At 42.3% G+C, this 13,225-nt stretch overlaps 1 protein-coding gene across 5 annotated transcripts; it reads right to left on the bottom strand.

Moving 5' to 3' along the window:
• Nucleotides 1-138: 138 nt before the first annotated feature.
• LOC118118091 (tropomyosin alpha-1 chain) lies at nucleotides 139-10,888 on the bottom strand. 5 transcript variants are annotated; one of them, XM_035170922.2, is made up of 9 exons: nucleotides 10,527-10,883; nucleotides 7,451-7,576; nucleotides 3,297-3,430; nucleotides 2,198-2,315; nucleotides 2,035-2,105; nucleotides 1,820-1,895; nucleotides 1,263-1,325; nucleotides 1,111-1,180; nucleotides 139-460 (listed from the first exon to the last, which is right to left on the bottom strand). In XM_035170922.2, exons 1-9 carry the CDS (start codon nucleotides 10,638-10,640, stop codon nucleotides 378-380), a joined length of 855 nt encoding a protein of 284 aa, XP_035026813.1. In that variant the 5' UTR covers nucleotides 10,641-10,883; the 3' UTR covers nucleotides 139-377. The 5 variants fall into 5 exon arrangements, with proteins under 5 accessions (XP_035026813.1, XP_035026815.1, XP_035026818.1 ...); XM_035170923.2 differs by lacking the exon at nucleotides 139-460 and adding an exon at nucleotides 687-922 and having other exon boundaries at nucleotides 10,527-10,888; XM_035170924.2 differs by lacking the exons at nucleotides 7,451-7,576; nucleotides 10,527-10,883 and adding an exon at nucleotides 4,709-5,214.
• Between the last annotated feature and the right edge of the window lie 2,337 nt (nucleotides 10,889-13,225).

Below are 13,225 nucleotides of genomic sequence, written 5' to 3'. Positions count from 1 at the left end.
AACACTGTGCATGTTAGTACATGTAAATTGAAGGGTGAGCTGCCTCTCCTGTTACAGTTTATGGCTGCATGTTGAAACTGCGTGAGGGACACACACACACACAAACACATACGTAGAACTACGCACAACCACACATCGTCATTGTCATCAGCTTTATTTGTGCTCAGAGTTTGGTCTAACACAATGTCCAGCACCAAGACTAAAATCAGATGGACCCAAAACCGTTTTTTTAAAAAGAGAAAAGACACAAAGGAAACATAAATATATAAAAAGGGGTACATGTGTTTAAACAATCAGAAATAAGAGTAAAATGACAGGGAATGGATGGCATGTAGAAAATAGGCTTTTTTTTATTGCTTGACGTCCTTGATGGCCTTTTACAAGCTGTTCAGTTCCTGCAGTGTTTGGTCCAGGACTTGGTGCATTCCTAGGTTCTCCTCTTTTGCAGATGATAGTTTCTCTGCAATAAAAAAATTAGCAGCAGATATGAAATATAACGGCTGTTAGTGGACAGGTCAGTTTATGTTAATAAGGCAACGCAAAAAAACATTAAAACTTAGCCATAAATACTTACTATATATTGAAAAAACGTATAAGTGAATGTATAACTGAGGTACAAGGTGTGTTACAACCTTAAGTCTTAGATGAGGAAAAGATGAGCTTAATTGAAAAGGCAGAAGACAGGATAAAATACAAACATCTTTATTGAGCTTTACTTGAATGGAAAAGTAGGAAGGAGCAGTGAGAACAGAGGGGAAGAAGAGACAAGGTGTTTCCAATCAGGCCGAGAGATACAAAGGAAAAGTGCAAACATTGTGGCCGATGCAAATGCCGAAAATTTACAAGGTGTTCATATCATTGAGGGCATGATCCAGCTCCTCGCTGATAGCCTTGTATTTCAGCTTCTGAGTGTACAGCTCGTCTGCAGGCGGAGGGGCAGACAGAAAGCAGGTGGAGTCAGAGGAAAGTGCAGAGTTGTGCAGACGACAGGAGGAAAAAGAGAGAAAAAGATGAGGAAAATTAAGAACATCAAAGATATGAACAAAGGTCGAGTGAAGAGACACTGCAGCTCATTGCAGGATTGAAAGGAAGAATTAAAATGACGTGTACCTTCTAAGTCATCTATGGTCTTTTCCAGTTTAGCCGCTGTCCTTTCTGCAAACTCTGCACGGGTTTCCGCCTTAAAGGAAAACACCATATTAATCATCCAGATAGAGATTAGCTTCTCTCATAGAACTGAGTCCGAGCAGACATGAACTTACCTCCTTGAGTCTGTCGCTGAGGACTTTTATCTCCTCCTCATATTTGTCTTCTTTCTCAGAGTACTACAGAGACAGAGAAAAATGGGAAGGATGTCATTTAATTGCCAAAACAATACATTCCACCTTTTCACGCTCCGCATTTAGGTTGCAAACTATATAACTCACGTCTTTCTAAGTTTACTTTGTCTGTGTCTTCTACACGATTGGAACCTGTTTTTCACCCTGAGATATAATATAATGTAGATTTTTTCCAGGTCTGCGCCTGTCATGTGGGCGTGCTACTTGCTCACTGTGGACAATCTCCAGGGTTTTTATTAAAGGGCTGGCAGGAGAAACTCCGGACATTGTCCTAAGCAACTGACTTGGACATTTGTTTTCTCACATACAGCCCCTCTGGGTAATTTCAGGAGAATATCCAGAGTTCAGTGCCTGAAGTGTCTGAGAGCAGCTTTACAGTTTGAGAGTTGAGCCACAGCTGCTGAGTGTCCATGTGTGATGTTGTTTGAGGGTCAAGCAGCTGATAGAGTAGAAAGGGAACCTTCAAACAGAGCACTCACCTTGTCAGACTGAGCCTCTAGCGATTTGAGGTTGTTGGTGACGTTCTTGAGCTCCTCTTCCAGGTCACCACATTTCCTGCACGGACAGAAAAACTTGTTTCAGTAACTGTTTCTGCCCCTGAATGGGTCTAAGTTGGTTTTGTGTGTAATCTTGGTTAATAACCGAATGATGCCTGCAAGTGTGCATATAACCTCATCGATGTGTTTGTGCTTACAGTTCTGAGATCTCCGCCCTCTCCTCTGCTCTCTCCAGCTCACCCTCCAGGATGACCAGTTTACGAGCAACCTGAAATTAAAAAGACATGAAATCAAAATGACTTCAGATTCATCACTCAACTGGAAGATGAATGTCGCCGAACATGTGATCTGTGTTCGTACCTCCTCATATTTGCGGTCGGCCTCCTCAGCAATGTGCTTGGCCTCTTTGAGTTGCATCTCCTGGATCTCCATCTTCTCCTCGTCTTTCATGGCTCTGTTTTCGATCACCTTCATGCCTCTGAAGATGAGAGAGACACACGGCATTTAACTTCGACCGGACCACAAGGTTCTTGACATTACTGAATCAACATGACATCTAAGACTCTTAAAAATCTCACCCCGCCTTGTTTCAGCCCTAATATTGTGAAGATGCTTTGAAGCTGCCCAAACAGCTTGTTGGTATTTTTCCATTTAACTGTCCATGTGGTTCTGTGCTGTCTGAGGTCACTGTTCAACATAAGCTTTGAATTTGTAACTTCTCATGGGAAAATAAACATTTTCAGAACTAACAGCTCTGCAAACGTCTCCAGTCTGTGTGAGAAAAGGGTCGGACCACACTATCGCTGGCTCAGGGTGAGAAAAGCCATTTCCCTTTAGGTCTATGGACGTTTCAGTAAAGCCTCTATATACAGGATATACAGCACAAAAATGTAACAGGAAGAGAAGCTAAAAGTGTAAATGTCTTTTAACACTTAATGGACTATGTGTCCAATGAGGTTATACTTCCCCTCTGGAGTTTTTACTCCACTGACACACCAAAATTAAGTGTTTTCAAATTAAAGTTAGCATTTGTTGTAATATGACTTGTTAACTTTGAGTTGAGCAAACTTAAATTGTTACCTATTTTTTTTAAGTTAGTAAATCATTTAATTTTTCAGTGCACACAGTGGGACCCTCTGAATTTAAAATCGATGCTGAAATTTTTAAACGTTATGTTCATGCATACGTTTGTTGTCCTGCGATGGTTAACATCAGCAGAGTAACAGCCATATTTCTGAAGAGTGGCGTACTTTGACGAAGACAAAATGAACATTAAACCATAATTTCCCAATCCTATAACTGATGGCAGGTCTATAATTTGTGGTTCCTATACCACAGATAGGTAATAACACGTTTTCATTATGATGAGTCATTTTTTCTTTGTTGCTTTGAGCTTGCTCTTCTGCTGCAGCTTCATACAGTTACGGTGAACTGGTGTGAAGCCGGCACCGGTCGTCACCTTTCGCTCTCATCTGCAGCTTTCTCTGCCTCCTCCAGCTTCTGCAGGGCTGTGGCCAGTCTTTCCTGAGCACGGTCCAACTCCTCCTCCACCAGCTGGATCCTGCGGTTCAGAGACGCCACATCGCCCTCGGCCTACAGCAACACAGGTCACAGGTCAAAGGTTAGCCTGGAACCATGCTCAAGAGGAAAACGTGCTGTTAAGGGTGGTCGGAACTGCTAATTCAAAACTGGCTCCATGATACCAAATCATTATCCGGATGTAAAAACTACTGGACAGATAACCTCAGAACTTGCTGGAAGACGTGGTATGGGTCAGGGGCACCTGACAACTGAAGGCTACCGTTAGGATCTTCTAAATGCTTCGAATTGGAGGGTGAGATGAGGGGTATTCAGCTGCAAAATGCAACTTGACCAGTAGATGTCACTAAATCCTACACACTGTTCCTTTATGGTACTATTACAAATAAATTGACTTGATCTGACTTGGGTTATATAGGCTCTTTTCTGAGTGCTAGTTTTTGGTTTTGAGTCCAACAGAATGACCGTTTTAACCGGAACACAGTTACATTACATTTAGGTGAAAGGATCTATTGACATATAAAATAATCCTAGTGATGTTTTTACAGTAGCCCAGACTGGACAAACTAAACACCTTTTGAGTTTTTATGACAACTGAAGGCTGCCACAGGTTCACTTTCATGTTAGGAAGGGGAGGGTGGGGTGAGGGGTATTCAGCTGCAACATGCAACTTCACCACTAGATGTCACTAAATTCTACACGCTGAACCTTTAAATCTAGGAGCTGGACTTTTTTTTTTCAACGTAAACCCAGCTATGTTGAACAGATTGTTTCTTCTTCCCCCCGTTTCCTGTGTCACTGGTATCTCACAGATGTCTGCTCTCTTCTTCCTGTGCAGAGGAGGCGGAAGGACTTCACCTCCCTGCTCTGTGTCAAAATAGCTCAAAGGGCGAGAGGAGCAGAGACAAACAGGAAGAACCTATTTCCTACAGAGAAAAAAGTCCAAACTTACAAAACTTTACCAGACAACTATCCCTCATCGATCAAACAACCATTTTGAAGTGATAGTGAGGCGCTCGCAGCTTTTCCCAGTGTTTCACTCGAAATGGGGCGTGTTGAGGTTAGATAACACAGCCGAACAAAAGTATGAGAAGGAATGTGTCTGCAGTGATGCCTCAACTTCCCATGAGCCTTTGGAACGACCTCGTTTAAAACAATAAAAGATAAAACACGATACTTTTACAATGGGGGCTCGTATCAGAAGTTCTAAATCCTTTGTGTGACTGTTTTTTTTTCTTGCACATTCTTCTCAATCCACATCTGGAGGAAGTGGCCATTAAAGTGAAATAAATGAATGAGGCTCAGTTCGGGTGAAGGGTGGATTAATCTCACTTTGTCACGCTCTTTCTTCTCAGAGTCCAGCTCCCTCTGCACGTCATTGGCCCGATCATCCGCTTCATCGATCTGCAGCTGCAGCGTCTGGATTTTCTTCTTCACGGACAACATGGTCCCGGTCTGAGCTTTGTTTTTCCTCGAGAGCGACTTCCAGGAGCAAAGGGATGAAGTGATGTAGCGGTCCGCCGCGTGGGACTTTGGGAAAAGTTAGTGATTTGCGTCTCAAGTACAAAAAAGTTGCAAGATCCGACTGGAAAACGCGTTTTCCTGCTTCTCTTCTCTCTCAGGCAGGAAATCAGGGACGTGCAGGGTTGGGATGGAGGGAGGAGGGAGGGAGGGAGGGAGAGAGAGAGATAGAGAGAGAGAGGGAGAGAGAGGAGTTGGGAGTTTTCAGGAAATTTATGTCGAGATCCTCCAATCCTGAGGAGTCCTGTCTTCAGATGACATCACAGGATTTAGGAGGGGAAGGCACTGTTCCTCCACAAAAGAAGTGTGTGTGTGTGTGTGTGTGTGCGTGCGTGTGTGTGTGTGGTGTGTGTGCGTGTGCGTGTGTGTGTGCGTGTGTGTAAGAGAGTGAAACAAAGAGTTTGTGTGTGTGAGAGAGAGACAGAAAGAGAAAGAAAGAGTGTGTCTGAGAGAGAGAGGGAGCAAGAGAAAGAGAGAGAGAGAGATAAAGGGTGTGTGTGTGTGTGAGAGAGAGAGAGAGAGAGAGAGAGAGAGAGAGAGAGAGAGAGAGAGAGAGAGAGAGAGAGAAGAAAGAGTGTGTGTGTGAGTGTGAGAGAGAGAGAGAGAGAGAGAGAGAGAGAGAGATAAAGAGTGTGAGTGTGTGTGTGTGCGTGTTGTGCGTGTGTGTGTGTGTGAGTGTGTGTCTGGCCTTTTCTATTGTGGACTTATATGGCAAATCCGAGGTGTTGCTCAGGCCGCATTTTTGTGCTCTGATTAGAGATCCGAGGGAGTGAGGCCTGAATCATCCGTCTGATTCAGAGGCCAATCATGAAATCATGTCCACTGCATGTGGATGTGTGCACAAGAAAAGAAAAAGTAAAAGTGTCTGAAATCAAAAGGATTTGATGGTTTTCTTCCGAGGTGAAGGTTTGGGGCCGGGGGGGGGGGCAACAATCCTCTTCATCAGGGGCAGTTGACCTGCACTGGCCCTGGAATGTAAATTGATCTGTTTGCAGAAAAGGCCCGAAGCCTTCGGGTGGAGACACATTTCTTCAGCGCCCTCTTCTGCCTCCTCCTCCGCCTCTTCCTCCTCCTCCTCACCTTTCAGAACAAAGCCTGGGGGCATTTTCTCTGTCTGTCCTTGTTTCACATGTACAAGCCCTGTACTAGCATCCCACATCAGAAAAAGTGATAGAACAACCTTCGAAAAGCAGATCTGTTAAGTCATCTGTTTCAGGGGCTGGGAAAGTCAGATGTAGCCTGAGGCTGAAATCATTTGTCGTCTGACCTTTAATCTCTGAGGTTTTATCTCACCTGCCATCACTGGTAACTCCAGAGATAAACTGTGGGGGTGCGCTCATTTGATGCTCTCTGACTTTAGCGTAACCATTAAAACTGCTTAATCGATTATTAGAAAAATAAGTCAGTAAATAATCAACTGATCTCTTTAATAATGTTTAATAACTCCCTGTCTATTATGATAGAGGAAGGAGATGTTGTTTACATTTTGAATATTTGGTCACACAGAAAAAGTTTGATGTCACATAAGACTGAATTGTTTCCATCACACAAAAGATAAGAATTGATCTTGTTATTTAGGTAAATGAACATAATAAATGACGAGGACGCTCTCTAAAGGTGAATGGTTCTTGACCATTGTTCGGAGGTTTTTACTTTAAGTCCAGACGGAGGAGGGTGTAATATCTCCACCCCAAAAAAGGCCAGAGCATTGATTTCATTAGACACTGCAGTATGAGGTTCTCTGTTTGCTTAAGCTGCATTCCTGGGATTCCTGGTCGGCTACAGGCCGGCCAAGTTTTGTCTGTGCTTGAGAAATAGTTCAGTTACAGACCTGAGTGAGCCACCAGTGTTTCTCAACACTCTCTGGGTTAGAGGACTCAAACAAGTCATTTCATGATTCATTTCCGGGCTCTTGGTCGACTTCAGCACGAGATTCTACGTTGTGCACACCGCTGGGTCGCAGTGGGAAAGTCGGAGTTTGCTGTGAATTGTTTCTGACATAAACACAATGTCGTACCTGAATGGGTTTAATACACAAAAATGGGGTTTTCAAAGTCAATCTCCTTTTAAACCTTTTGCACAAAGCTCCTTTGAAGTGAGTTCTTTCATTTCTTTGTGTTGTTGAAATCACTGAACCCTTTTAAAGAATGTGTCGTTAGTTTCCTTGATTGGAACTGAACAAAGAACTTTTATTTTAATGTTAATGTCACTGTTTTAATCACTTTGCCCCATATTGTTTCATCCCTTGAAGAACAGCAAACTAAACCATTCACGTGCACACAGACACAACCTTTTCTCAGAAAGAACCTAGTAGGAGCAACACCCAATGTATTTGTAGCTAAATTCAATGATTCTCTTAACTAATTTTGTTGGGAAAGTACTGAACCTCAATGTTCCGCTCTCACTGATCTTCAGTCAGGGAGCTACATTTTGTTCCGTCTATCTGAACGAGTAGATATTGATACTTCATGAGACTGAAACGTACCACGTTGTGGTGTTCCACTGTGATGTGGATAATGTGTGTCAGATGGCATCTTTCGTGGTTAAACTCACGTCTCCGGCCTTCTTCTCCGACATTTCCAGATTCTCCTGAGCATCCTTCAGAGCCTCCGAGTACTTGTCCAGCTCGTCGTCTGTTCCCTTCAGCTTCTTCTGCATAGCCAGCAGCTCATCCTCCAGCTGAGAGACAGTTCAAATGACAGAGTTAGAAAGGATACAGCAGTTTTGGCAAGTATGAAGGAACATTATTGCATTTTTTGTTTTATCGAATGCTGGATTTTGATTCAGCTATTATTCTTGAGAAATTCCAAATAGGTGACAGGATATTTAGGAATGCTCTTCTGCTAATAGTTTTGGATTAGATCATAACAAGTGAAGGGGATTTGGTAAAAACCCAGAAGCACTTAAGTTCCAACCTGGGTTTTCTGGCTTATTTTTACCCTTATATGGCCATACACATATGTTATACAACTGAGGTGGATGGAATTTGGTCGGGGGTAGTAAATAATTAATGTAGAGCAATCTTATGCAATTTTTTGCCCCAGAATAGCAGCTTCACAGTTTGTTTGATGGTTCACTGACTTGGAATAGAGAGAATGGGGCCACTCTCATTCCCACTCCTCACCCACACTCACTGTGGTGGTATGATCTCCTGGGAGAGTGTGTAACTGACCTATAGGGCTTTAACAGCCAGAATCAGGCCCAGCAAGTTCAAGAGGATTGCTGAAATGTAGATGAATCAAAAAGAATCTGTGTTTATCTCCAATAATCAGCAAAGAAACTTTTAAAATATAAATAATTCTGAAGAGAGTTTGGTGGATTTGTTACAGCCGCTGCTCTTCTGGTTCAGGAAGCTGGAGATCATGAGGAATATCCAACTCTTGATAGGTTTTGTTTAACCACTTCCTGGCTCGGAAGCAGAGCCCAAAATAATTATCACCACGTGTGGCTGCAGAGGGCACTGTCGCTCAGTAAAAGTAACATGCAACATGCAACTTAACCACTAGATGTCACTAAATTCTACACACTGAACCTTTAAGCCAGAGTTTACAGTCATGCTTGGGGATATTTGACAGGACAGTATTTTGAGCCAAAGTGGTACTTCGAGCCAAATGCTAATGTCAGCATGCTAATATGCTCACAATGCCAATGCTAACATGTTGTTTGTTAGCAGGTATAGCATGTACCATGGTCACCATCTTAAATATTGTTAGTTTGGTCAAAACCCAGAAATTGGATGAATTTAAATTTTGACGCAATGAAGCCGCCAAATTAAAACTTCGCCAAAGTTATTACAATTCATCCTCCATGGAAATCCATCCAATAGATGCTGAGACATTAAAGTCTGGACCAAAGCTGGACCAACCAACACTGTCATCTTTAGTGTAGCTAGTGTGGCTAATACTTTTAATAATACATCATCGGGGCATTTGAAAGAAGTTCTGAACTAAATTGGTCATCGTGAGTTTTTGGGGGTTGTTGAGGATAAGTTAATTTGGGCGACACAATCCCTTAATTGCTGCTGTATTGTCTGTTCCTTCCGTTCCGTGTAATGTAGTTTGGTGTATTTTCAGTTCCTTTCATCAGCCTAACTTTACTCTGTCGCACCAGGAATAGCAAAGAAAGCTTCTCTTCGCAGTGCGTGTGTTGCTGCCATCAAAACAAACTAAAGAGCTCTACATAATCTTCTAGGATTTCATGCTGTCTGCTCCTTGATATAGAAGACATGCTGAGGGCCCATATGTGCGGTGCCAGTGACAACTGTCACTTCATGTGCTCTCTAAGGGTATGATTAGGGCATTAGCCTCCACAGAGAGGATTCTTTCCACTTGCTTTAATGTAGATCCTGGCTTTGTCCAAGCCTCTTCAGCTCCCTGCTCCCCAGCATTCCTCCCGCAGTGCCATGATGACGACACTACCACCCACTGTCCAATAACTGCCTCTATTTGGAAACCTCAAATATCCTCTTATGTCTCCAGCTTCTACTTTGCTTGTATCAAGTGGTGCACGTATGCTTTCATTAACTTGGCCCTCAAAATATGAAGATGCCTGAGGCTCTAACAACGCAGTGCCAAATACGGGCGTGCAGACATTTGGAATGTATGAGGTTTTTCCTGAGATTGCACAGACTTCAATTCAAATAACGATACTGGGTAACTCGGTCTACTCCAGTCAGAACAACAGCTGCTGTAGATGATGCGTTTTAACTTCTGCAGCACCATCCCTCTGGTTCACTGATGTGTCCAGCAGTCGTCACTTTGCTATTCTGTCTCCTTTCCCCTGTGGACGTCCTCCACGTTCTCATGTCCACTTCAAGACAAGGCCCTTGGGCTCAGTATCAGCTGCTCCCTGTAATTCAGCATTTGGTGCTGTAGGAAATACTTGACATTTTCTATCTGAGCCCCTCTACAGTCTGCTGAAGAGTTAGGCGACTTACATTTCATTTTAGAAGAAGTTATTGTTGAAATTCAAACATCACTTATATGTTAATATTGTATATTAATTGCAACATTGGGCTATTTTCACAAAATGATCTACCTAAATTAGATTTGGAGCAACAAGGTATCATAGATGTCAATATAAGTAATTATCAAAGTATTACGAACAAATACAAATTCGATTTAAGAATATATATACCTATATACTTGCATATTAATATGAACAAAAACTTTAATTGATTTAACTTAACAACTAATTTTGTTAAGTTTAATTTGTAATTTGCTGAAATCAATTCATCAATCAATTGACAATAGAATAGGTAGTGCAGCTATAACTTTTCTAGATATTAATATATTAGTAGACTTTATATTATATTAATAAATTGCATTTTGTACATTGTGTAGGTGCATAATGTATCAAGTGCTTTTGAAGTGCACTTATATACTGTACTATGTCCATCTGTTCTTGTTCTTGTTTTGGCTGCTGTGATACTTAAATATCCATGTATGGTATCAATAAAATCTATATAATCTATAAATGTATGTATGAAAGTCACAATATTGATGTATTCCCCATCCATCTCCTCATTCAGTAAAGTTAAGTAAAGTTACATAAGCACACAAATTGCTCTGTCACTCCATCACATCCATCCTCCTGTGGTTTCCTATGAATCCCATCATTCACATCTCACCTGCTTGCATTTATCCTCTGCTGCCTTTTTGTCGGACTCAGCCTGTTCCGCCCTGTCGATGGCGTTCTCCTTGTCCAGCTTCAGCATCTGCATCTTCTTCTTGATGGCCTCCATGGCGACGGTCGGGTCTCGGGCGTCTTGCAGAAAAAAACTTTTACTTCTTCTAGGTGAGAAGCCGTTGCAGATGCTGAGAGGAAAAGCGCTCACAGGATCCCTCACGAAGTTAACGGGGAGAGCGAGTGGCAGATGAAGAGAGGAGGAGGGAGACAGAGAGGGGAGCTCAGAGCGAGGGAGCACAGGAGAGGAGGATGCAAAGTGAGAGTGGCTATCGAGCTCAGTGTGATTTAAACTTGACTGGAGGTTTGGAGACAGCCCCGGTCCCTGGTGACAGCCCTCTCCCACCCTTTACCCCTTCTGCCACTCCCCGCCATGGTTACTCCACATCTAGCTTTGCCCCCTCACTAAAGTTCACTTCTCAAAAGCTCAGTGTGATGTTTTTGTTTTGGCAATATGCAGCCTGTCTCCTTATTTGGCTCATGGTTTTTGGTTCCGGACCGAACCGGAGAGGAAAAGCAGATAAGAAGCTGGACAATCATTCAGAACTCAGACATCAAAAGGACATTGTTCACATTAGTAACATGAGTTACTCGAGATTATTATTTTTTTCTTCCTCTCGGCTGCATATCTTTATGCCTATGTTCTTACTCAGGAATGTTCAAATTGATGTTAATACCAGAGTTGGTTAGAAAGGACATAGTTTTCATTCTACCACGGAATGAAAAGGGGCTGTATGGAAAATGATCCAGCCAAAGAAAATTTGGGGGAAAGAGCTGTCTGCGTGTGATCTACACCAGGCAGCCGGAGCGTTTCAGTCGAGCTGCACAGACGTAAACTACAGGTCTGCTGCAATTAAGATCCTCTTAACTACTATTGGTTTGACAGACCTGTATTTAGATCTGTTCTGTAATTTGTTAGTCACACAATATGAAAAAACGTTGTTGACGACAAGGGTTAATTAACTTATTCCAGGAATATTACTTTATGCATCAATAACATATTTGGAAAGTAGGTCATTTGTGGTATAGACTCTCTTATATTGCCCTTCATATGATGTACAGTCTCTTTTAAGTTTAACATGTTTCCACATGAAAGTTTGAATTAGAAACCAAATGGCAAGAAAAGCAAACGAGAAAGAAAAGGAAATCTATCTCTGTAATTTACAATTAATATTGGTGAACAGTGTTAAAACTGAAATAGAATGGGATTGTGTGTGTGTGTGTGTGTGTGTGTGTGTGTGTGTGTGTGTGTGTGTGTGTGTGTGTGTGTGTGTGTGTGCACGCGTGTACCATAATGACATCAACGCTGATGGACCTGTGTGCTTTCTCTCAGCTCCACTGTGCCAGCTGCCCCAGCTAAAAATAAAGATTACAAGGAAAGTCAAAGAAAGGTGAGGCGTCCAGCGGCCATTCAAGTGACATCTGAAGATAAACTCCGACAGATGCATCTCCGATTTTTCATGTTTTGACGACCTGGTTGTTATTATTCCTTTTGCAGACATTATCCTGGCTGGTTGGGTGTCTTGTGTGGCACAAAGAACGATGTCTAGGATGAGTGAATTTAAACCAAACCTGAACCTGAATCTGTTTGCTTGCAGGTGCTTCGACTTTGAGGAGCGTGATGCTGCTGTTTCCATGAAAACCGTGATTCTTCAAAAATCCTCCTTCGTGAGATAAGAACACTTAAAAGCAAAATAAAGCATTTAAAATAAATCATTGGATTATGTGAAACATGTACAGTCACAACCCTGAAAATGCTTTTCAGTCAACTTTAGTCGACTGCAAGTGTTGTCTTTAATGACACATTGAAACTGGAGCCTTTTTTGGCACAACTGTGTGAAAGTGTTGGCAGTTTAATCGCTGCACAAACTCAGGGTTTAACTAACGTTTATACATCATGACCTGCAATGATAAGACTGTGGGCCTTATTTGGTCTGTCAGGCTGCTCGCTGCTACATGTTGATATTACTTAGATATTATTCTGATAAAATAAGGTAACAAATATTGATTTTGGAGGCGTCTCATAAAAATGTCGTAACTGATGGCTTGTCCTGGTTGTGTAGTAAGTCAGAGCTGGCTGTGCAGGGAGCAGAGAGGATGGTTTGGGAGCAGAGCCAGGAGAGAAGAACGAGGAGCGTAAGAGAGAGGAGGTGAGGGAGAGAAATCAGAACCCTCCCACAGGAAACCGAGCTAAACTCTTCTTCTCCTTGTATGGTAAAAACTCCCCGAAAAGCCACAGGATCGCCTTGGGAGTAGACTCAAAGTCCTGCTAAGTATAAATCACAAAGCTATGGGAATAGTGTAACAGATTAGAGTGTATATGAATGAAGAACACTGACTGGGACACTTTTAGCAGCACTTGATGTCATGCGAGGGATATGTAAACACGGATGTTACAGTAAAGGCTGTACACGTCAACAGAAAATGTTGCATTCAGTGCAGTGATCAGCCAAAGGAAATAATTATATGTACATGTATGATTGCAAAAGTTTACTTTGTCAGTGTACGCAGCAACACCTGTGTGTTTATGGTGAGTCACAGTGTAGTGAGACAAGCCCAGTCGTCAACCAACGCAAACACGCCCGCCTTCTGTACCAACACGTCCATCAACTACACAACTACATCCAATGAATCCCAAACACC

This window comes from Hippoglossus stenolepis, chromosome 11 (genome assembly GCF_022539355.2).
Source record: "Hippoglossus stenolepis isolate QCI-W04-F060 chromosome 11, HSTE1.2, whole genome shotgun sequence".
Taxonomy (NCBI): domain Eukaryota; kingdom Metazoa; phylum Chordata; class Actinopteri; order Pleuronectiformes; family Pleuronectidae; genus Hippoglossus; species Hippoglossus stenolepis.
This window is presented reverse-complemented; position numbering and strand designations above follow the sequence as displayed.

Coding starts and splice junctions, on each gene's coding strand:
- LOC118118091 (XM_035170923.2), bottom strand. CDS start 10,640: ATGGAGGCCATCAAGAAGAAGATGCAGATGCTGAAGCTGGACAAGGAG. Junction 7,577..10,526: donor CAGAGGATAAATGCAAGCAG/GTGAGATGTGAA, acceptor ACTGTCTCTCAG/CTGGAGGATGAGCTGCTGGC. Junction 1,326..1,819: donor TAGAGGCTCAGTCTGACAAG/GTGAGTGCTCTG, acceptor CTGTCTCTGTAG/TACTCTGAGAAAGAAGACAA.